Here is a 23,760-nt window from a genome sequence, read left to right on the forward strand (position 1 = left end):
ATCTTCCTTTTTAATAAGATTTTAATCTCATGAAGAATCACCCTGATGTCTTTTGAAAAGAAGTGTCCAGAAGGCTGTAAATGGCTGATAAGCAACACTTTGGCCCCCCTGCCTTAGAAAACATAGATCCTAGACATTTCCAAAAAAGCTGCCAGCATTTCCTACCTCACTATGTAGCATCACAGACTAAGGCTGATGATTTAAAAAGACGACAAATTGTTATCTTTCAGGCTCCGATTTAAAATCACAGTCCATCCTGATGTTGTTTCTACCCTTCCTGTGCCGCCCTAGAATGAGCAGCTCCAGCAGGATGTGGAGTTCTACCGGGGAGAGCTGGAACAGAAGGAGCCGCTCCCATCCAGAGACGAGAGTGCAGAGACTCAGAAGAAGCTGAGCTTGGCCAACCGCCAGCTTTACCAGTGTTTTGAAGACCTTCAGGTGTGTTGAAAAGCTTAGCTGCTAAATGAGATAAATGACCATACATGAAGACAAAAACATACAATTCTTTCTTCTGGCTGTCAGCTTTCATTGTGTGCAGCAAGCATTAAAGTTTCCTTCACTGATCTAATTTATTATATTGTTCTGCCCCTAACAGAGAGCGGAGGATGAAAACGCACACCTGAAGACACAGAACGAGCAGCTGCAGAAAAGCCTGGAGGAGTCTGTAAAGGAGATGGAGAAGATGACAGATGAGTACAACAAGATGAAGATCGTTGTGCAGCAGACTGACTCAATTATGGACCAACTCAGGAAAGAAAGAGATCACACAAAGCTTCAAGTAAAGCCCGCTCTCTTTCAAACGCTGTGCTAGTTATTTTTTTGGTTCTTTTTTTTTCACGTTCTGATCAACACCATGAATCAGTGGGTGGTTTCTAAAATATGTTTCCATGCTGAGATGAGTTATGGGGTATCATTCATCATTCCTTTGTGAGGTCATAGCAAAATTGTTGGAGTAATAATATCAAAGAAATGTCTTTTTGCACTGAAGTAAGGTTATATTTACTTTAATGGGCAGGTTAGAGAGCTGACAGACAAGATTCAAGGCATGACTGAAGAGAACGAGCCAATTATGGCAGCTGTCAACGCCAAAGTGGAGGAGTGGAAGGTGAGTGATGAATGTAGAAAATAATTAAAATGGCTTCACTTTTTCTTTTATCTACAGGGAGGTATTCCTTAAAGAAATAGATGCTACAGAGAACCTTCTATCGTTTTTTGACAAACATATTAGAAGCTTTTACCAATGCAGTCAGAGGTTTACATTCTCTCATTAGATGTAGGATTAGTTAGGGAATTTAAATGTTTTATTTGAACAAATTTCCACAAACATATAAACTAATGCTGTGCCCAATCGTCCTTCCTAACCCCTAAATCCCTCAATCACCGTATACATTATGCTATTGTACATAACTGTAAAAACCCTTTTTATAGTAATATCCACCTATATATTATATTCGGTACATATCCAGCTGTAAATTTAGTTCATAACACTACTTATCTATATATTATATTCATATGACAAATCTATTAGTAAAATTCTGTTTATAATGGTTTCATCTCTATATTTATTCAGTAGAAACCCATGTCCTGTATTTATGGAACCATTATTTATCCTGCACTTGCTGCTATGGAAGCTTGTACCTGTACCTGAGTAATGACAATAAAGGTAAATCTAATCTAATCTAATCTAATATAGCGGGGACTTTATACTGAACTTTATTGTGAACTCAGTTAACTGACCGTTCGGACAGATGTTCCCTACTTTTCGCATCCTGTTGGTCACATGACTCCGCCTCCCCGCACGGTGCTGGCCCCATTTTTGTTATTTGTGGCGACACTGGGCCGCTGTGACAACAAATCCCATAATGCTTTGCAAGGAGAACCCTCCAAGCAAAGCATTCCGGGATATATCTGCTCGTCTTATGAGAATGGATGATCACTACTTTTCAAGGTGCATTGTGGGAAATTTCGAGCCCACTACTTTTTCATCTACTAGATGCTCGGTTTAAAATGGCATAAACACTATATAGCGCGCGTATAGTGATTAGGGTGGATATTCGGACACAGCCTAAATGGTTTTGGAAAACTGGGTTCAGCAGATTTCATTTGGATTATCTCTAATGCACACCAATTCAGCTTATAACTAGAGACATAAATACATTCTGCTAAGCCAAAAACTATTTACACCACGGGCTTACTTAGAGTTTAATTATGTTCTTTGCACCAAGAAGTTTTTTTCTTAATCAACAACAAAAAGACATTTGGAATCAGTTTCTAGCTACTGTTAATGTCTTTTTTTTCTTTTTATCCACGATTATTTTTACAAAATTGTCAGTTGATGACAGAGATGCTGCTGGTTATGAAGTCAGTCTCGAGGGAAACATTGATTAACCTGAAGATGCTTTGCTAACTTTTCCAGCCGTAACTATGAAGACCACAATACTGTCTAAAGAGGCGGGCTTTCCTGAAAAGTAGCCAATGACAGGCAGTCATTTAATGCCAAGCGTATTTTAACCAGTAAGCATTCCCTGTCATTAACAACCTCACCTCTATATCAACCAGCAGAGGATTATCCCATGTTTGCTTCACTAGCCTTCATTCTTGCCTCTTTGTCTTGGATGGTTTTACAATTCTAGGGTGCATCTCAATCCGATCTCTGCTGTTATGTTTGGTGAAACCACATCTATCACAGGAAACCTGGATGTGTTACACCTCGTTCAGACGCATTTTAAGGTCATATAATGATGTTCCACCAGTTTTCTTTCCGATTCAATACTGAGTGACATTCCTGCATTTGAAATATTGCTTGAACAGCAATTTGGGTTGATGTTAAATACCAATGCAAACATTTCCTAAACTGTTGTTTTTAACCATCGATTATGATGTTATATGCAGTATAATTTAATGATACTTCACTTTAAATTATTAAATTTTTCCAAAAGATGGCTAATAAAAGGTTTATATATATTTCTTAATCAATCTGTTATGAAACACTTTATAACTCATATGTGTTTTTTATGCATTAGTTAAGGGAGATTGTGGCAAAACTGACCAGTTTCTAGCCAAAAACTGAGCTTTAGCTGTTCAGTTATATATTCTCTTTTTACACTGAAAAATACTCATAAATGAGAACCTTTTTCAGAGAATGATTAATTACATGTCTGGCTTTTGTCAGTTGTTTGTGTTTGTTGATAGTATGTGACTGTATTTGTTGATGGGCAGGAAGGATTTCCTGTAGTGGTCTGTCCTTCAGCTGTTCTGGAGAAGCCTCTGACTGAAGCGACTGTTATTGCGATGAGATTGAAGATGGTTTTTTCAAGTGGCTCATTTTTCAAGTGGCTCGTTTACTTGTTGAAATGAACTTAAAATAAAGACAATACGGACAGATGGAAAATAAATACATTTAATTGAATGAAAAAATCATCAGCATTTTGCTGCCCTTATTGTTTCAGGGTAACATTGTGTTATTTCAGTGTTTTCAAGAGCTAGAATGAGTGCAAAACATGTTTGGAGAAGACTGTTGTTGAAACCTACCTTTTTACTGTGTGTTTTGATTTTTAATATTTTGTTCTTACTTGAACAAACATTCACTTTGGTGACAAGATGTTTTCCTCACACAGAGGGTGCTCTCTAGGAAGGATGATGAAATGGCGGTGTACCAACAGATGATCCGTGAGCTGAGGGAAAAGCTGCGCTCAGCACAGCTGGACTTGGACAAAAGCAACATAATTGCTCTGCAGCAGGTCTGTCCTAAAATAGCAGAGGGGTGAAAACTCCTCGTGCGTTTTTTATGTCTCACATTTCAGTTTCTTCCCCTGTGGTGCCCTTAAAGTCTGGCATATTACAAGAATAGTGTAAGTTCCCTAACATGCAGCAATATTACAGCTACTTAAAAATATTAACCTCTTACACCCTAAGGGGATATAAATAAATTTCTGCCTGACAAAAACACACAAAAGTAAATAACTTATAGCCTCAAAGCTATTAGATTTAAGAAGAAACTTTTGGTACGTCTGTAAAGGTAAGATGTCATAGAATGGTTTTCTGGTGTCAGCACCATTGTAGCTTTGACCCTGCCTGAAATATTAGGGACAAAATACAAAATATTTTGCAATTTTTGAACCTCGCCAAAATTTTCTTTGAAATAAACATTGAAAAACACTACCAAAATATTATTTATAGCACAAAAAAGTAGTACAGACTTTCAAATGTAAATGTTGTGTAAAAATATACAAAATGTGGACTCAATCAGATGAATCATATTTATTTTAGAATGGTATTAGTGAGAAATTTCTTAGGCGGAGAGGCCATTTTGGCACATTTATCCATAAATGTCACCAAACTGTGCCAAATATGTTTTTTACATCAAAACTGGGGGTTTGGTAAAACTACAAGGTCATGTAGCAGCTGGACCCGCCGGTGGGTCCGTAGGGTTCAAGGGGTTAAACATGCAGAATTTTTTTTACATTTTACTTAAATATATCAAATATAGGATATTTTCTGTTTATTTGGTTTTGAAAACCAAATATGCTGCAAAAAGTTCTAAAGTAAAAGGATTTGTTTGAACTACCACAAGGTTTGCATCAAAGTGTTTGGTTTCAGAGGCCATAATAAGGAAAATACTTTATATGTGCATCTATGACTGTGAATGTTGCAGCTTTGATAAGCTACCTTTGATTTGAAGAAATATTCTTTTGCCTGGCCCAGCTGTTCCTAGTGGTCATCTGTGGTATTGCAAATGAAGGCGTTAACTTCTCTGCAGTTTGGATCCAGATGATGAGTTTTTTTGCTTTTTGTCTTTCATTGATTAATCTATTCTAATCCATGTTTCAACACTGAGGTCAGTGAAAGTACATCCAGTGGAGGAAATATATTATTTGAATCCAGAAAACAAAGGCATCAGAAAATAAAAAAGACTCTCAAAAGGTTGCATTTAAGCGGTTCTGAATGATTGCACCAAAGCAGCAATGAATTTGGTTTGATTTACTTTGCAGCTCTAGGAACTAGCACTAAGGTATTTCCTCCTCACAGCTTCTCAGGATAAACCGCCCTTCATAAATCCGACTATTCCTTTTAGTTTTACTGTAGTTTAATGGATCCATATTTTACATCGAGACAAGTCACAACCTTCAAAGACATTTTGTGTTGAAAAACAAAGTTTTGGAGGGGATGAAATGTGGAGTGTTTGTTATAGGTATTCAGGTGTTCAGTAATCATGTTAAATAAAAGAGCTCAGCTGTTTTATATATATATATATATATATATATATATATATATATATATATATATATATATATATGTGGGTATATAAAACAGCTGAGGTCTCTTATTTAACAGGTTTATTGCACAGGGTAATGACTACCAGTATATAAACCTCCAGAAACCCAGATGGTGACCCTTGATGCTAACCCTGCACTGCAAGCTGGATTGTTGTGAGATCTGAGTTTTCAGTCTCACAACAAATACATCTTGAAAGACTTCCGCCAATACATCCGTCTCCGAATAACCAGTGAGTCGGACCAATGTCGGACCAGCGCGTGTGACCAATGAACAATGATGTTTTTTGGTGCGGGACATGCAGGAATGGCTATAGTCAGAAGGGCCTTGCTGGGGCATTAAAACCATGGCTATGCTGGAGGACTTACCTGTCGATACCGCAATTGACTCTGTTTTAGCTAAAATAGCAACTCGTTTAAAAAGGAGCAAAGAGAAGCAACTTGTGGATGGGAAAGATGTCTCTGCTTTTATTCTGACAGGATTTGAAAAAGTCTGCTTAATCAGCTTTCTCCGCTAGTTGTGAAAATTCTCAAGATGCTGCAGACGAATCCTATTGTGATCATTGTGTCTCTGCTGGTGGCTCACATGGACTACCAAGTTGGCTGAAAGCATACTATGGAAGGCGGGTACTAGCTGGCACGTCACCCAATCAGCTCGACATTTAGTACAATAGTTCGAGTTGATTGGGTGACGTGTCAGCTAGTACCTGCCTTCCATATTATGCGTTCAGCCAACTTTGTGCATTTTCACCCATCCCAGATTGATAACGTAGAACTAAACTCAATTCTACACATATCAATCTGGCTAGTTCCAGTGACCAATTGCATGCACAGTGACAAAATCCCGGTCGCAGGATGTTGTTATGGTAAATATGTACAAAAAGCATATATTTGCTAACAAGATGGGCAAAAAAAAAAGCTTAAAATACCAAAATAACACTTGGCACACAAGCAGGAAGATGTAATTTGTCATAAAAACGTATGAAACCAAGGTGAATTACTGTCATGTGACAAAGTACCTTTTAAAACATGATTTGAGTTCCTTAACAAGGAGACGAGAGGTTTTTCCTTTTTTCTTTGCACATGCCATTCTCCATTTTCTGACTTTCTTCCTGTCTTGTCTGAACCATGACCTTTATTTTTTTACTTCTGATCCACCTGTCGTCCCGTCCTCCTCTATCTCTGCTCTGGCCCAGGTCATTTATGAGCTCTGTGGCGTAAGTTTCATCCTATGTTTCTTCTTCTTCTTCTTAGCCTCTGCTTGTTTCTTTTTTGAAGTTGCCCTTGAAACCATCCATATTGCAGCATTTTAGGACTGTTTAGTGCTGCATATCAAAATTTAACAGTAGTTTGAAATTATTTTGAATGTCCCTCAGGCTGTCCAAGAACGGGATAATCAGATCAAGATGCTGAGCAAGCAGGTGGAGCAGTACACAGGAGAGATGGAGAAACACGCCCAGCTCATTGAAGAGCTAAAGATGTCCACAGAAAAAGACAAAGGTGTGTTGGTTCGTGGCTTGACTGATCATGGTGTCAGTGCATTTTTCTAGTGGTAAGCTCAGTTATAGATAAGGAGAATTAGTGGAATTGTTTTTATCATTTTTGAGCTAAAGCTTTAAATATTGTTATATAAATTTACACAAACTTCATTAGAAACGAAGGGATAAACGGGATAAGTTACAGACCACTGGATTGGTTTGATGGTTCACTGCACTGGTTTACCCCTCACTGCTAACAAATTAGAATATAGATTGAAGGGAAAACTTGTAAAATATTTGCTGGCATATTAGCAAAGGTCACAGCTTCACAAAGTAAAGACATCATTTAAAATCTGATGTTTTTGTCATTTGGTGGGGAAAAAAAATCTGCTTTCATAAGTTGAATGTTCGTAAAATAAGGAAACAGCCTCTTATGAAAATGAAGCCTATGGTCCAGTCATAGGCGTAAATGTTATTTTAATTTTCTGACAACAGACCATAATAATTTATTGGAAATGTTCTTTTACTCTCCTGACTTGAGTATGAAACATACATCTTCAGTTATTTTGAAAAACAAAGCCTTTGTAAAGAGGCTTTAAAATGTTAAGTTTCCTATTGACTTAAAATTGTTTTTGTCAAGTACGAATACTTATCTTTTGTTATATGTTTTACTTATGGAGGTTACCATTTTTCCCCCGTTGCAATGCATGCTGAGTTGATGACGCGGTTAGGCCTCATCACACTGGAACCTGCTTTTTATTGGAAACCAAAGCATTTGGCTTCCTGAACTGGTTTCCAGTTGCTTTTATACATCTACATGGCTTAGACATTTCTTCATTTATTTTTTTAACATAGATACTGTTTTACCTGCAGAGCACTTTGGTCAACCTCAGTTGTTTTAAAATGTGGTCTAGAAATAAAGTTTGAGTTGAGTTGGCCGATAAAAATATTGGCTCAGTGCATCTTTGTTTTAATATTTTGGGTCAAGTTTGTTACATGTGGTATCTAATGCAAGCTCAGGTAAAAATGCAACAACCAATTAAAGTCTCTTAAACCAGTGTCCATCCCGATCGATGGACGCTGGTTGGTTCCAAAGAGACATTTGAATTGAAAAAGCTTCCTTGATGGGAAGCGAAATAACTTCAGACTTGAAAACCAAGTCCAGTTGATTGTTTTATTAACTCTTTTAGAATCCAACAAATAACACTTAATATCGGCCTAAAATATCAGCTGGACGACATTTTGACTCATCTCCACAAGAAATAATTGAATTTGTTTCACAATATAGGGCTGTAAAATTATTCTGCTGATCACTTAATTTGTAGATTATTTTTGATTGATGGATTAATAGTCCGTCACAAGAAGAGCTTTCATCCTAAAAACAAAATGTTTATGTATATATATATTTTTTCTTTTTTGGCATTATTGCTGCTTTGAGTGGGTTTCTCTTTCAGCTGATGACGTGTTAGGGTCTTTTTTCCAGTTAACGATTAAGAGATTAATTAATTGGTTGACCAATTTTTAGTCAATTAATCTGATTGATTGTTTCAGCCCAGTCGGGTTGTAGAAAGGAGCAATTCAAATAAATCAATAAAAGCCACAATTTTTCAAGCAGTGACAGTCATGATGATTTTGTGTACACCTGGAACATGAATTTAAAATTTGTCTTAGTTAAACTGGATGTTGTCCAGGGTGTTAGTATGGTCATTAAAGGTTGTCATTACTTTTCATCTTTATTACGCTAAGGTGTATCTTCAACATCACATCAGAGAAGGATAGAGGAGCTAAAGTCAAAACTGAAAGCTGCAGAGACCAGAGCAATGGAAGCAGAGAAAGCTCTCAGACAAGCTGAAACACACGCTGAGGAAAAAGACAGAGCATTCATTGAAGCTTCCAATCGCCTGAGCCAGTATGAGTCCGTAAGTGTACAAATACGCTCTTTCTCTCCTTTGTTTCAGGCTTTAGCTTCCGAGGCTTTCTCTTAAACCCAAATCAAATTAACTGGCTCTTAATTTCACAGAAACAGGGCTTGTGATTTTCTTTTTCATTGCTTTTAATAGGGATGTTAAAATGCCTTTGGACTGTAGTGTGATCAACATGCTTTTTGGGTTCACAAGCATAGTGTTTGTTGTACACCACAGCTAATTGCACCCTGAATTCCACAAAAAAAAAAAAGCATATGAGACGAAAAACAAAGAAATAAACGAAATTGAGACAAGCCGTGCTTTTTGAGGGATGAATAATCACAGACCTTTTTGTATGGCAGGGAACTTATGGCCTGGAAGCAGCCATTGCCGAGATCAAAGAGTGTAACAATCAAATTAGAGTGAGAGATCGTGAGGCAGAGGCCATGACCAAAGAGATCAACCAGCTCGAGCTGAGAATCAATGACCTCATGGACGAAAACGAGGATTTCCGGGAAAAACTGGGTCAGAGATTTTAAAAACACCACCGTCCTCATTCTGTTTAGACACACTGACTCATCTCAAATGTTAACGTGCGCTTATGGATTTTCCGGTCATGAGCAGGTCTGGGGCCGAAGCAGGAAGTGGATCTGACGGCGTTTAGGCGTGCCAGGGATCTCAGGCAACGGCAGTACAAAGCTGAAAACCAAGTTCTTACCAAGGAGGTAAAAATAAGATCAAAGGAGATCAGGCTGGTTTTAAAATGTTGTTAAGGTGACCTTATTTCAGCATGTCCGCTTGGTTTTGTTCCAGATTGAACGACTGGAAGAAGAGCGACTGGAGCTGAAGAAACAGATCAGGCGCATGGTGAAAGAAAGAGGTGAAAGGGCAAATTTAGATGGAACAGAGCATGTTAGCAGGTTCTAGAGTCCAGCTAGAGAATTTCCATTCCTCCGTCTATATGTCCATCCATTCATCCACCCACCCATCCATCCCTCCATCAATCCATCAACCCCTCCATCCATCCATTCCTCCATCCGTCTGTCCATCCACCAATCCATGTCTCTAGCCATCCCTCCATCCATCCATCCATCAGTCCATCCATCCATCCCTCCAACCATCCAGTATGGACGTTTGCAGCAATATGTTTTTGGTTAAACGTCAGAGTTTGTATTGAAATGAAGAGAATGTGATATGTAAAAGGACATCTAAAAAGAGACATTTAAAGCCGTTCTAAACAACTTTCACTGGTTTCCCCCCAGTGGACAAAAGCTGTATTGTTTTGCCTAAACAAAGGCAGCATCTGCCATGAGGACCAGGGCGTAGGGTGTTAAAATCCTGGTCGCTTGCAGTTGGTTTGAACAACATTTCTGTTTCCAGTGGCTGTGTGAGAAATGATTAGTGAAGTAATGAATGGTGAAATAATGTCATATGACGATGTTGAAAATAAGAAATGTTTATACCCCCCCACTTCTTCCGATTCGTCAGCAACTGATGTGCTGACGAGATTAGAGCCTATGTAGTGTTTGATAATTTAACAGTAAACACACGTATAGATCCCAGCAGGAAGGTGGTTCAGTTCAGTTCAGTTTATTTATATAGCGCCAAATTCACAACACATGTCATCTCAAGGCACTTTACAGTTCAACCAGATCATACAGTCAAATTGATACAAAGTTTTCTATCTAAGGAAAACCAGTTGATTGCATTGACTCATTGACTCAAATACAATCCCCCACACTAAGCATGCTTGTAGCGACAGTGGAGAGGAAAAACTCCCTTTTAACAGGAAGAAAGGTGGTGAATATATTCCTGCTCAATATGCAGGAATATAGTCTCTCACGAGAATTTAGTCACATGAACTTCATTCTTTGTAACGAATGGGGAAAACGGGGCTTCTTTACTTATGTCGTAAAGCAGTCTGCACATTCGTAGTTGTTTAGTGTCGTAGAGTTAATGCCACCCTCCTGAAATTTGCTTTGTGCTGGTGAAAGCAATACAGACCCCCTCAGGCCACGACAAAGGCGTCATTCGACTAATTGTAAGTAAATGTATAATAACGAAAGTTATAAAGTTATTACATTTTAAAATATATCAAATCTTTAAGAATAACTGAAGAAAACAAAAGAAATTATATTTGAAAAAAATGTCTGAGAAAACAGCAGTTACTCACAAAACATTTTTCATCAAGAAACCTGGCTTACAGAAAACTGCATTTCTTGAAAAATGGGGGAAAAAAATTATGGAGTAGTTTTCTCAATTTGTGCTGGGCTATAAAACTAGCCCGTGATTTATGGGACACTTCAGACACCACATGTTGTTCTGATGATCAGCTGTTTCTGCAGGACTTCCACAGTCAAGTGTGCAGCTTGAGGAAGATGTCTTCTCTGGAAGAGAAGAGCAGGCGCTTCATAAACCACGAAGCATCATTACCGATGACAAGATTAGGCAAAAGGTAAACACCTGAGCCACAAATTAAATTTTGTAATTTTTTTTTTTGCATGGAAAAAAATGCCCATGGGTAGAAACAGAAATGATCCAATCTGATCTACTTTCACAATCTGCCTAAGTATCTTTTCAGTTTATTTGTATTCTTGTGTTAATCAGTGATTATAAAGCAACAGCTTGTGTAGGAGCTGAGGTGATGAACATGTCATTGGCACGATCATCAACTGAGATCTAACTCCTTTGAACCTAGAGATGCTGTTTAGATGATAGAAGGCTGACTTTGTTACTGTATTTACCAGCCTTTGAAGGTTTAGTACTGAGTCCATCACTACACTCTGATTTAGAGCCTGATTGGTGGTTTCTAGCTCTATAACCTGAAGCTCTGTAATATTTGAACTCCCCTTCTTTGGTCCATAAATTATAACTTAAGTTTTGTTTTGATTCCGCTGAAGAAAAATTTGGCACATCCCTGAGTTCTTCTCTTTTTCCCTGCATTTACCTAGTGCATGGATGGTTCATTGGCACCTGCATATTTTTGTGACTTATGTTGTTGTTTATTGTTGGGAATAATTGATATTTAGTTTACTAAAAGAGAAACATCAGATTCCCACCTTGTTGAGATCACAGGTCTTTTTAACTGCAGCAAGAGGTTCAACACATAGACCACCTCCCGAGATGGAGACCAGGTTGAACTACCTACAAAATAATGTATCCCATATAATCACCCTCTGCTCCCCCTCAAGAGTCCTGGCCATATTTTTAAAGCTCTGAACGCATTGAGCACGATATTGCTTCCAATCCGAAAGAAAATTGTGTCGTGAGAGATTATTGTGCTTTGAGGATGCCTTGTCTTCTCTTTTATCTAACATCCTAACTTTAAATATCAATGTCCTTAGTGAATCAGCATATAGGGGATTCCTGGTCTTGGAATGATTACAAAAAATAGAAGATCTTAAACATTTTCAAACATTTATTAAAATCTGAATTAGGGAAAGAATGTAGATATTGTGTAGGAGTGGCCCTAAGATGGACCCTTTGGGGACACCACATGCAGTTTTACGGGACTCAGTAGGTAAAGATCCCTACTGTTCTTCATGTAGAATTTTAACCAGCCCAGTGCTGTACCAGAAAGACTGACCCAGTTTTCCAGACCCTCTAATAATATGGAGAGAGCAACAATGTAGAATGCTGCTCTATAGGGCTGGTTATACTCCAACAGCAGTGTGTCGCAGTGAGCTTGCTGCAGATATTTTGGATTTATGCCCAATATAACACGAGGGACAATCACGAACTAGCTCTGGGTGTAGATACGGCCGAGGCGATGAGGAAGTGGGGGAAAGTTTGTGTGACAAAAGAAGGACATGAGGGTGAAAAAGAGCGGGGGATCCAGGTGGAAAAAGGGTCGCAGCGTTCTCGCGCACCTCGCTCTTCTAGCGGGTAGTTGTTTTCCACAATGGCGTCATATAAAGAAAACAAGCCGGTAAGGTACCAAACAGGAAATACGTATAGTGTAGAGCGGATGTAGAATTGACAAATCAGAAGCTTCCTGTCTGCGGTCACCTACAATTTTGGAGAGGAGCAGCAGAGTGTCTGCCTGAGGCGCAGAGGCACATTAAAAAAATCAATCTTATGTAGTTATGCAACAGCAGCATGTCCAAGTTTCTCTTTCTCAACAGTGGTTTGGTAAATGCTGTGTGAGGGTCTGTTTGTGTTTGAGTCTTTATCTTAGGTATGATTGTTTATTCCTCTTTTATCTTTATCTTTGTTACAGGGGCCCACGCTTTTCTTAGAAGTTATCAGTTCTTATAAAGTGAATACTGGGGCCAGAGCATAGACATATTCAAGAGCTATGAAGGAGAACAGACTTGGATGCCTGGAGACCCTGAAGGTTTTGGAAGATGATGTGAGATTAGATGCATGTTCAATCTTAAGAACATATTTGTCAGTAAGGGAAGAAGAACAACAAAACTCCAAAGACCTCTTCTTCTCACCTGTAAAACATGCTGCTGTTCAAGATGATGTGGATGAAACCTGAAAAAGTTCAATGCTTAGGCTTATTAAGGATTTATTCAAAAGATCTCCATGTATAGATAAGGTTTAATTGTATGGAAAATGTCATGAATATGTAATGTTTTTTTTCCTTAATTCAATGTATTTGATTGTGATTATTTGTTTTAGCTTCCTTAACACAAGAACTTTGATTTGCAGAATGAATACCTAGAAAAAGAACTGAGCAGCAAGAAGAGAGAGCTGGAGCTTCACAAGACCGAGTTTCAAGCTCAATGTAGGTTTGAGATGCTCTCAGTGCTTTGAACTGAATTCTCTCAGAGTGTTTTTTTGTTGTTGTTGTTTTTACAATATTTATGGGATATTTGGTTTAATTGGAAACTTTTATTCACTAGTTAAAAAGTAATTAACTTCTTGCTCTGTGTTGATCTACAGTGGAAGACCTTTCAAAAGCAAAGAGGGATTTAGAGGTCATGCTCAAAGATGTTCTTCAAGCTATGAGGGTTAATCAAGAGGCTGGAGCAAATGCTGTCGCTATCAGCAGTCTGAAGAACCTGCCTAGTGTGAGTATGTCCAGCACATAAGAAGGGCTAAAAACTATCTTTTAAAACCATGATATAAAGATAGTGGGTCTTGAAAGAGAGTTCACATTCCTTCAACAGTTTGTATTTGGCCCATGCAGCAAAGTGCTGTGAAGACCTACTGTAATACCAATGTTTATTATTTTCTCTGAAAAATGTCATGTAAATCATTTTATTGTCCCACAGTAGGTAAATTATTTCTCTGCATTTTGACCCATCCCTTTGGGGAGCAGTGGGCTGCCATTGGGCAGAAACCCAAAGTGGAGGCTGTGGGGATCAAACTTGGTACTTGCAACCTTCTCAGAGCACAACCGCTCTGCTCTAACCCACTAGGCCAACACTTCCCACAAGTGAAGAATTTTCGCATTTTAAGGGTCTCACAAAAGTTGCATAAAAAATGGCTCTACAGCGCCTCCTTGACATTTTTAAAATGCCCTCCCCTAGGGCTGGGTAAAAAAAAAATCGATTTAATCGATTTTGAATCGATTCCTATACATTTTTGCAAAATCGATGTCTAGGGAATGAGATTGATTAGTTTGATAGTGACGCGTGTGACGTTGACATTCAAGTATGCAGGAAAGATGCACTCAAGATTACTTGAAGACAGACAGCTACACCTATAGCCAATAGGTTGAATGAGGACATTTACAAATGGGGGCTGACCAGCAAACACCCTGTAGTTGTAACAGACAACGCTGCACATATGGTTTGTGCAGTGGAGATAATGCAGCTCATGAATGTCTGCTGTGTCCCCGCTGTCATGTCTGCTCGCTCGAGTGAGGCTTCACTTTTTCATTTTTCACAAACAAGTTTGCACTTTTGAGACAGTTTTGTTCACATTTCAAGTTTAAGCGGTCTGATTTACAAGTTTGCACTTTGTATTTAATATGACAGGAAAAATTTTAATACATGAGTGTTTTATTTAAACACAGTTGAACCACTTTCATTATTGTAAAAACAGATCTAATCGAAAATAATCGATTTAGAACTCTATGAATCAAAATCGAATCGATTCAGGACTTCGGCTAAAATACCCAGCCCTACCGTCCCCATTGCATTTATTTTATCATATAGAAATTCTATTTGGTAGATTTGTAGGGCTTCCCTTGACCCACATTAAAATCATTTAACGACATACTTTTTAACAAATGGGAAGCCCGGGACCGGCCATTTTTGCCCAAATGTAGTAACTCCTGACGTCTTCCAGCAGTGACGTCACGGTGCAGTAAGCCTAGGGCCATTCTCCCCACTTTACAAGCAAAATCAGTGTTAACTACTAGACACACCTGCAATCAACAACAATTATTTAAGATTTTGAGAAGACTTCCCCATTGAAATTAACAAGAGCTATAGTTAAACTGACAATGCCCACACGCATGGCATTTTGATGTTGTAATACATCGGGTTAAAGTGAAAAAAAAACAGTAGTGGCAGTAGTGTTCTTTGACAAACATGGATATATCCGGTACAGCACAGTCAAATGAAATTACTCTTAATTAAAAACACTTATCATTTATTGAACATTATGTAATAATTTCATATTTAAAGTATTTTCAGAAGTTTGAATTCTGAATATGACTGTACTTTTCCTTTAATACATGGTGTAAGTAAAGGGGATTCTGTTTTCACATGGGGTTCAGTTGATTTAGATTAGTCTGATGTTATCATTCCTTAGATGTTTTAAAAGCATTTGAAACTTAAAAAAAGGGGAAAGACATACCGGTAGGTAGAATGTATAACAGGAACACATTTTTTTTTCCGGCCAGCATACTTCAGAAGGGAATTTAACCGTAAATACAAATAAAGCCCAACTCTGAACATATTAAAATATTTCATAAGACAGCCTGGTCGCTGCCTCTTTGTTGGTTCTGTTACTTGGTAACATTTAACGCAGCAGATGACGACTGTAATGTGGAAGTATTACAAGTATTAGATGGAGGCCACATTGACTGCAGATGTTAGTAATCTGTCACAGAAAACAAAATATGTCCTTACTTTAAAGTTCAAAGCTTGACATTACTTCTTCTAGATATAAATATATGATGATGATGGAGGAATTATTCTGAGGAATATTTAACCTTTAAAAAGGATAAGAATTACTTTTGGCTGTTTATTTCTTCATTTTTTTAGTGTGAAATGATTCATCTCACACAGCTGCAAAGGACAAATTAATGAGGGCTTTGGATTTATTTTGTATTTTCTCGAATCCAACAGTGCCAGAATTTTAAATCCATATGCTCACCTTGTGTTTTGATATGTGTTGTTAATGGTTTTAAAACATATTTTAAACTAGAGAGAGCCAAAGCCTGTCAGTTTCTTGGAGCCAGACATTTGCCTTTGCCAGGATTAATTTGTTTGCCACCAAAGTTGTTGCAGAGAAAGGGTTGGAAATCTGGCTCATGACAGAGAGCCGGCTGTTTGGGCTCAACCCACCAAAGGAGCTGCTTTCACTCCCAGCTGACTCTTAAATGAGTTTACCTCACATATTATTGTAAAATTATTCATAGAATTAACTCAAAATAAAAATGTTTTTTTTTTTTTTATTACTTGTCATATAAATATGTGTTTATTTATTCTCTAGGTTTTGAGCCTTCATTAATATAGGCTTGAATAACTCATATTTTTCTTTTCATGCAGATGGGTGGGTGGTTTTTTGAGCCAGCTTGATAACAGCTCATTGCTCACAGAGATACAGAACACTTGCTTATTACCAGGGGTGAAAGGGATTTTAAGTCCTTTACTGAGACTATTTATAAAAAAATAAAATTATTGCCCCATTATTGTTTTCTTAAATCCTGCATATGTTTTAAATGATTACGTTTTTATTATATACTGTACACTAATAAGCGGATTAAAAAAGCATTTATTATTCTAGGAACAAATAAATTATCATTCAAATATCTTCATTGGAAAGATCCCCAGCAAATGTGAAGTCTTGTATATCGGTGTTATTTCATTTCAAAATTGGACTCCGAATGATAGAAAATTGTCACCAGGAAATGGTGAAAACCTGAAATACCTACAGTGGACAATTAGTTCAAAATTGTACAGGAGATTTATATTTTTCTTTATGTTCTCATTTACAGGTCAAAAGGAAACCTTTTTCAAGATCTAAAAAAAATTATGTTAAATCAGTACTTTCTGCCACACTATCCCTTTGACATACCTTGTATTCCGTTACTGTTTTTGGACAAATGTAAAGTTCTTTCTGTGTTGTTTTCGCAAAGAAAGAAGAATATAGACCTTCCCCTCACCAATCACCTGTTACATCTGTTTATTTTTATTCTAAAAGGCAAAACAGTAATGTGGTGGTCAACTGAACTTGGATGATCTTGTAAACCTTGCTTTTCTAACAAAATTTAAAAAAGCCTTTATTGGCATTATGGAAATGAAATTACCAGGGGTTGTTATTTCTATAGCTAACACTAGGCTGATGCAACAACACCTAAAGAGCTGCAGACTGGCTGTTATTTTAACTCTTGATTACCAGAACCTAAACTTTTGGTTATAAGAATTTCACCGATGATGACATCCACTTACATCTGTTAAGCACCTCATGGGTTGATGTAACAAATTACACAGATATACTCCAACATTGCGTTATAATGCCATAACTTGACTGTATAGAACTTTTATTTTAAAAACAAGTAAACTGTAAAGATATAAAAAAAAAAAATTGAGAAAACATTTTGAAATTACAAGGTAAAATTTACATCCTAATCAGATGGATAAAATTAGAGGAACTAGGAGAGAGAGCTATTATATAATGCTTTATAATTAACTGTCTACTATAGATATCATTTAGGGTTTATTTTGGTAGAAATTAATGAAAGTTTTGCATCAGTTCTGGGGAGCTGGAAGAAATAAAACCCTGAAAGCATTTTTTACACTTGGCAGATGTTTTCCAACCAAATGAAGGCTGTGAGCACAGAGCCAGCCGAACGCACAGATGTTGTTTAGAGAGCAATGAGCCGCAGAGCTAGCAGATTCAGAGCTAAGTGCTTAAAAAGACAGATACCTGCCCGCATAGCTGTGTGACATTTAAATGCTGCAAACTAGTATAATCAAACTGCTTTGATTGGTGGCACAAAACCGAAAGTATGTATGAAAGTTGTATGGATTCTAAATCATTTACTGGTACTCAGTACAGGTTTCCTTATGTGTTTTTTTGTCGCTCACGAGAAACAATTGAGCTGTTGGTTTTGTTTGTTCATCTTTCGTCGCAGGGTTTAGATGTGGGCAGCCTTGGTGGGCTGCCTGATGCTGACCTCAAGTCCCAGATCCATCAACTGGTGGGGCGGAACGAAGAGCTGAGGCAGGAGCTAAAATCCTCTCGCGAAGAAGCGAGCAGCAGCTTCACTCAGCTTGTTAGAGCAAAGGAAAAGGTATGACAAAATTGAATGATACCGGAGCTCACAAAAGTGTTTTCCCCATTTTTATAACCAAGAAAGCAAAGCATGAGATGAGTGTTCAAACTGGTCTCATATTTGAGAATATAGTTTAAAAAATTATAGAAATAGAAGAAAGGTCTCATTCAAACTTTCTGGAATAATTAATTTCAGTTTATATCTATTGCACCAGATTACGGCACCTATCATCCCAAGGTACTTTAGAGACAATTCAGTCATAGAGATAGATTGGTGAAAGGTTTTCTATCCAGAAAGAACCAGCTTATTGCATCGAGCTATTTTGCAGAATCTATTCCTCCTGGATTAGCATGTAGTGACGTTTGGTGTCATTGGGCTGCAGGAACTCCTCAATAAATACTGAAACAAGCAGTTTTATTTAGAACACACGTGTGCAAACTACTCTTGACAGGCATTTTGAATGTTTTATGCATGCAGATGTTATACCATGAGGCCCCCAATATATCACTACCATGACTCCATGCTCCTCTGCTCTCTTGCTTTTTATGCTCCTCTATATTCTCCCGTTTCTGTGCGCTGAAGTCAACTTTTGTGACTTTCAAAATAAAAGTTGATGCCTAGTTGAGAGTTTGACTGCTAAGATTTGTTTGTCACCTTCACCTCTCAGATAAGTCAGCTCCAAAATGAGCTGGAGCTGCTCAGGACGTCAGACGGTGGTGGAGTCCTCCCTCGACCTCTGACCCTCCCTGAGGGCCTGGGGCCCAGCAGCGCAGAGGTCATTAGCTCCTTGAATGAGTATGCTATTCGACTGCTTCAGGTCAGACTTGCTTTCTACTTAAGGTTAAAATTTAACTGGTTTTAAATGAACTTAGAGCACAATTTTAAGAATCCTGCAACATATCTCTGCTCTTGTTAGGAGCTGAAAAACAGGGAGGAAAAAAGCAAGAAACTTGCAGAAACTCTGAAAGAATACAAAGAGAAGTTTGCCGTCATAAGCCATCAACAGGGACTCCTCTATAAGGAATATATAAGGTGGGTTAGCTAAAACGAGATTCAGAATCCAAACCATTTTAGTGAAATGGTAAAAAATGTCATTCTTTTTTGTTTTTTAGTGAGAAGGCAGAGTGGCAGAAAGAGAAACAGACATTCACAGACATGAAGAATAAGCTGGAGGAGCAAAAGCAAGTGGATGATGTGAAAATTCAACAGTTTAACGTGAGTCAGACAAATAAAAATTTAATTTTTCAAAAGATGCAGTATTGATCAATGAGCTTATTTAAATTTTTTGGGAATAAAGTCATTTACATATGTAAGAAATACTCATACTACCAGTTTAATCTAAACACATGCACCAAAACTTCTCTCCATGTGCATTAAAAAAAAAATGTATTAATGCAGATTTAATACCAGTGTATTTTATCCTTTAGGATCTGTTAGAAACACTTCACAAAGATCCAGAAGAAATCAAGAGACAGCTGAGCGAGGCGTCCCGTAAGCTGACTGTCCTGAAAGTTAATGAGAAGAAACTGACCCGGCGATACTCTACTCTGTTGGAGCAGGAACAGCTGCTTTGCAAGGAGAACAGCAAGATGAGGGATGAGAGTGGCCAGATGCAGGCCGCTGTCATCCAAAGGATGGGTTATCTGCAGAGATACAAGGTAGCCCTATTATTATTTTTCTTTTTTTCAGGTTTGCATGTTTCTTTTTTTTATTTATATATTTGATTTTATTTGGTAAGCAACAGTGAACAAAAACATGTTGGGTTGTATTTTTGAACTCCCTGCTGCATGCTCCTGCCCCCTTCTGAATGTCGCTGTCACTGTTCTAATGAAAACAACTGTTGATACTATCAGCCCTTACAAATGAGATTGGAGAAAAAAACAAACTAGCAACAAAACCCGAGCATGTTTCAAGCTTTTTTTTTTTCTCCTGCTTAGTCCTTGTCAGGGTCGCGGTGGGGCCGGTGCCTATCTCCGGCAGTCAACGGGTGAGAGGCGGGGTACACCCTGGACAGGTCGTCATTCTGTTGCAGGGCAACACAGACACACAAATACACACAATCATGCACACTCACACCTAAGAAAGACATTTAGCCTAACAGTCATGTTTTTGGACTGTGGGAGGAAGCCGGACTGCCCAAAGAGAACAAACGCATGCACAGGGAGAACATGCAAACTTCATGCCGAAAGAACCTAGAACCTTCTTTCTGCAAGGCAACAGCGCTACCCACTGCCCCACCCTACAGCCCTCTCAATTATGCCTTTATGTATGCGTCATCTCAGTCTTAGACTAACCAGATTTCAAATGAGACCTAGTTTCTGAGCTGAAAAATGTCATAACTATGCTTTCCATAGGGCAGTGCCCAGTTGTTTTGTCTTTTCACCAACAGACCAATTTCTCTGTGAGCAACTACATTGCAAAGCTCACAATGTGAATGAAACGAACACTTGGTGAAAAATTGTATCCTATCTAATCATTTACTATTTCAGCACAGAAAGTAACAGTCAACAGTTTGACTTAATGATGTAATTTCCTTAAAACATGTCAAAATGAGGCTCAGTATTGTGTGTGGCCTCCACATGCCTCCTAGGCATGCTACTTATGAGGTGGCAGATGCTCTCCTGATGGTTCTTGTCGCAGACCTGATCTAAAGCATCCACCCACTGCTTGACAGTCTGTGTTTGTGGACGGATCAAGACATGATGTCCCACATGTTCTCGGTCACATTCAGGTCTTGGGAACACAGGGCCCCTCCATAGCTTTAATGCCTTCGCCTTGCAGGAACTACTGACACACTCCAGCAACATGAGGTCTGGCATTGTCCACCATTAGGAGAAAACCAGGGCCAACCACACCAGCATGTGGTCTCATAAGGGTTCTGAGGATCTAATCTCGGTACCTGATGGCAGACATGCTACCTCTGGTGAACACATGGAGGTCTGTGTGGCCCTCCAAATACATGCCATCCACACCATTACTGATCCACTGCCAAACGGGTCATGCTGAAGGATGTTGTAGGCATCAGATCGCTCCACTGTGTCTCCAGACTCTGTCACACCTGTCACATGTTCTCAGTGTGAACCTGCTTTCATCTGTGAAGAGTAGGGCTGGGTGTTTTCGTCAAAGTCCTGAATCGATTCGATTTTGATTTATACAGTTCTAAACGATTAATTTCGATCCGTTTTTACAATAATGAAAGTGGCTCAAATGTGTTTGAAAATACTGATGTATTTTATTTTTTCCTGTCATATTAAATACAAAGTCCAAACTTGTAAATCGGACAGTTTAAACTTGAGATGTGAACAAAACTGTCTCAAAAGTGCAAACTTGTTTGTGAAAAGTGAAAAACTGAAGCCTCACTCGAGCAAGCAGACGTGACACAGCGGGGACACAGCAGACATGCATGACCTGCATTATCTCCACTGCATAAACCATTATTGCAGCGTTGTCTTTAACTACTACAGGGTGTTTGCTGGTCAGCCTCCATTTGTTAATGTCTTCAATCAACCTATTGGCTATATTTGCAGCTGTCTGGCTTGAAGTATTTTAAGCGATCTTTCCTGCTCATTTGAATGTGAACATCATGCGTGTCACTATAAAACGAATCGATCTCATTCCCTAAACATCGATTTTGCAAAAATGTAAAGGAATCAATTCAAAATTGATTAAATATATTTTTTTACCCAGTGCTAGTGAAGAGCACAGGGCAAGTGGCAAATTTGCCAATCCTGGTGTTCTCCTGTAAAGGACAAGCATCCGGCATGGTGCTGGGCTGTGAGCACAACCCCATCTTTAGATCTCAAGCCCTAATACAATCCTAATGGAGTCAGTTTCTAACAGTTTGTAGAGACAAATGCACATTTGTGGCCTGCCAGAGCTCATTTTGCAGGCCTCTGGCAGGGCTCCTCCTGTTTCTCTTTGCACAAAGGCGGAGGTAGCAGTTCTACAGCTGGTTTGTTGCTCTACAGTCTCCTCCACGTCTGCTGGTGTACTGACCTGTCTCCTGGTAGCTCTTCCAGCCTCTGGACACTACGCTGACAGATACAGCAAACCTTCTGGCCACAACCGGCATTGATGTGCCATCCTACAGGAGTTGCACTGCCTGAGCCACTTGTGTGATGTAGAGTCCGACTCAAGCTACCACAAATGTCGAAGCACCACCAACTTTCAAAAGTAACAAAAAAGATCAGCCAGAAAGCATAGACACTAAGAAGTGGTCTCGGGTCCCCACCTGCAAATACTCCTTTACTCAGTGTGTCTTCTTTATTGCCAATAATTCCCACCTGTTTTCTATTCCATTTGCACAACAGCATGTGACATTGATTGTGAAATCAAGTGGACAGTTTGATTTCATGGAACTTTGATTTAATCAAAGTTGTATTCTGTTGCTGACATGTTCCCTTTTTATTTTTTTAGCAGTATATATTTTTCGATATATACTGCTATATATATAATTTTAAAGTAAATAAGTTGTCATCTAACTGAGGGTCTACTAGATTGAACAGTTGATAATGTCTTCTCACAGCCCCATCTTGTTTTAATCGGTTTCATAAAACTAAAGTATCAAGCACGTAAATCTGTGTACGATGTCATCGCTTAAACGAAAACTATTCCTTTCGGCAGCTTTTATTGGTCAAACGATGCTGTTTAGAACATTTTGAGGCTCACATAAAAAAAAAACAGAGTGTTATTCTCTTATTGCAGTCAGCCTTTTCTGTTTCTTCCGCACCATCATGAAAGAAACCATCTGTGCCAAAGTTTTTACTCTTCATCTTATCAAGACCAGTGTTTTTCTGTTTTAGTTTGCAGGAAGGATTTGCGTGCATCATCCTCCCTGAAAACACCATAAATCTAACTTTTAATCCAACAGAGAAGACATGTTTTCCTCGAAGTCAGAATTTGAAGTTACTTTGGCTCCTTTTTATTCAATACTCCTCTGCGATATGTGCAATATGTTTCTCTGATTCATCTTGATAGCCAGTATTTTGATGAATTTTCACCAGCCCTCTTGAGGTAACCTTTGTTTTGTCATCTTCCCAGCACTCTGTTTTAGTCATTCTCAACCATCAGACTCCCCCGATGAGGCACTGATGGCTCCGGTCAAATAGGAGATGCTAGACTGCTCTTCTGAGAGAAATCTGTCAGATCTTTGCTCGCAGGATTTTAGTGATGTTCCTTATAGTTGGTTTTGTGTGCTAATGGGGGATAAAGTGTGGTGTATTTTAGAAATATTGCTATTCACTTTACTGGTTTATTTATAACTTAGTATTTTATTTAGGTTGTTTAGTTATTCTTCTCTCAATTACCAACCCAAAATCCACAAGGACAGTTCCAGATGGAAAAAAAGACAGCATCTATATGGATCCTCATGAGTTTAGTTTTTTTTGTTTTGTTTTTTTTTTCTCTTTTATATCCCCGCCCCTTTATTTCTTCAACAGAACAATTATCAAATGTCCTGTTGAAGAAACAACAACATAAAATTTCAGTATAGTAGTTTAAATCCTGCAATCTATATCCTCTATCACTTTAATCATTAATATTGTTGTAAAACAATATTGTTTCCAATTGTGTCATTGTAACACGGTATATTTATCAACAATTACTTATGTAAATATAAATTTTTGCATATTTATTCCAGATCAGCCTAGGATAGATTAACTTCTCAGCAATTGAAAAGGAAATTCATGTCAGTGTCAGGACAA

The 23,760-nt window shown here is 38.3% G+C and overlaps 1 protein-coding gene across 2 annotated transcripts in view; it reads left to right on the forward strand.

Moving 5' to 3' along the window:
• The window catches only part of cep290 (centrosomal protein 290), a 92,581-nt gene that overhangs the window by 9,916 nt on the left and 58,905 nt on the right, over positions 1–23,760 (forward strand). The window contains exons 8-25 of one of the 2 annotated variants that reach the window (XM_038286915.1): positions 292–438; positions 596–778; positions 1,016–1,105; positions 3,618–3,740; positions 6,470–6,490; positions 6,650–6,773; positions 8,498–8,670; positions 9,018–9,180; positions 9,280–9,380; positions 9,469–9,535; positions 11,001–11,110; positions 13,312–13,387; positions 13,546–13,673; positions 17,918–18,076; positions 18,726–18,875; positions 18,975–19,090; positions 19,171–19,273; positions 19,486–19,716. In XM_038286915.1, coding sequence (XP_038142843.1) covers positions 292–438; positions 596–778; positions 1,016–1,105; positions 3,618–3,740; positions 6,470–6,490; positions 6,650–6,773; positions 8,498–8,670; positions 9,018–9,180; positions 9,280–9,380; positions 9,469–9,535; positions 11,001–11,110; positions 13,312–13,387; positions 13,546–13,673; positions 17,918–18,076; positions 18,726–18,875; positions 18,975–19,090; positions 19,171–19,273; positions 19,486–19,716 — 2,265 coding nt within the window. The remainder of the gene's footprint in view (positions 1–291; positions 439–595; positions 779–1,015; positions 1,106–3,617; positions 3,741–6,469; positions 6,491–6,649; positions 6,774–8,497; positions 8,671–9,017; positions 9,181–9,279; positions 9,381–9,468; positions 9,536–11,000; positions 11,111–13,311; positions 13,388–13,545; positions 13,674–17,917; positions 18,077–18,725; positions 18,876–18,974; positions 19,091–19,170; positions 19,274–19,485; positions 19,717–23,760) is intronic. The other variant, XM_038286916.1, reaches the window with a different exon arrangement.

Source organism: Cyprinodon tularosa, unplaced genomic scaffold (genome assembly GCF_016077235.1).
Source record: "Cyprinodon tularosa strain WSP-4 unplaced genomic scaffold, ASM1607723v1 ctg232, whole genome shotgun sequence".
NCBI lineage: Eukaryota > Metazoa > Chordata > Actinopteri > Cyprinodontiformes > Cyprinodontidae > Cyprinodon > Cyprinodon tularosa.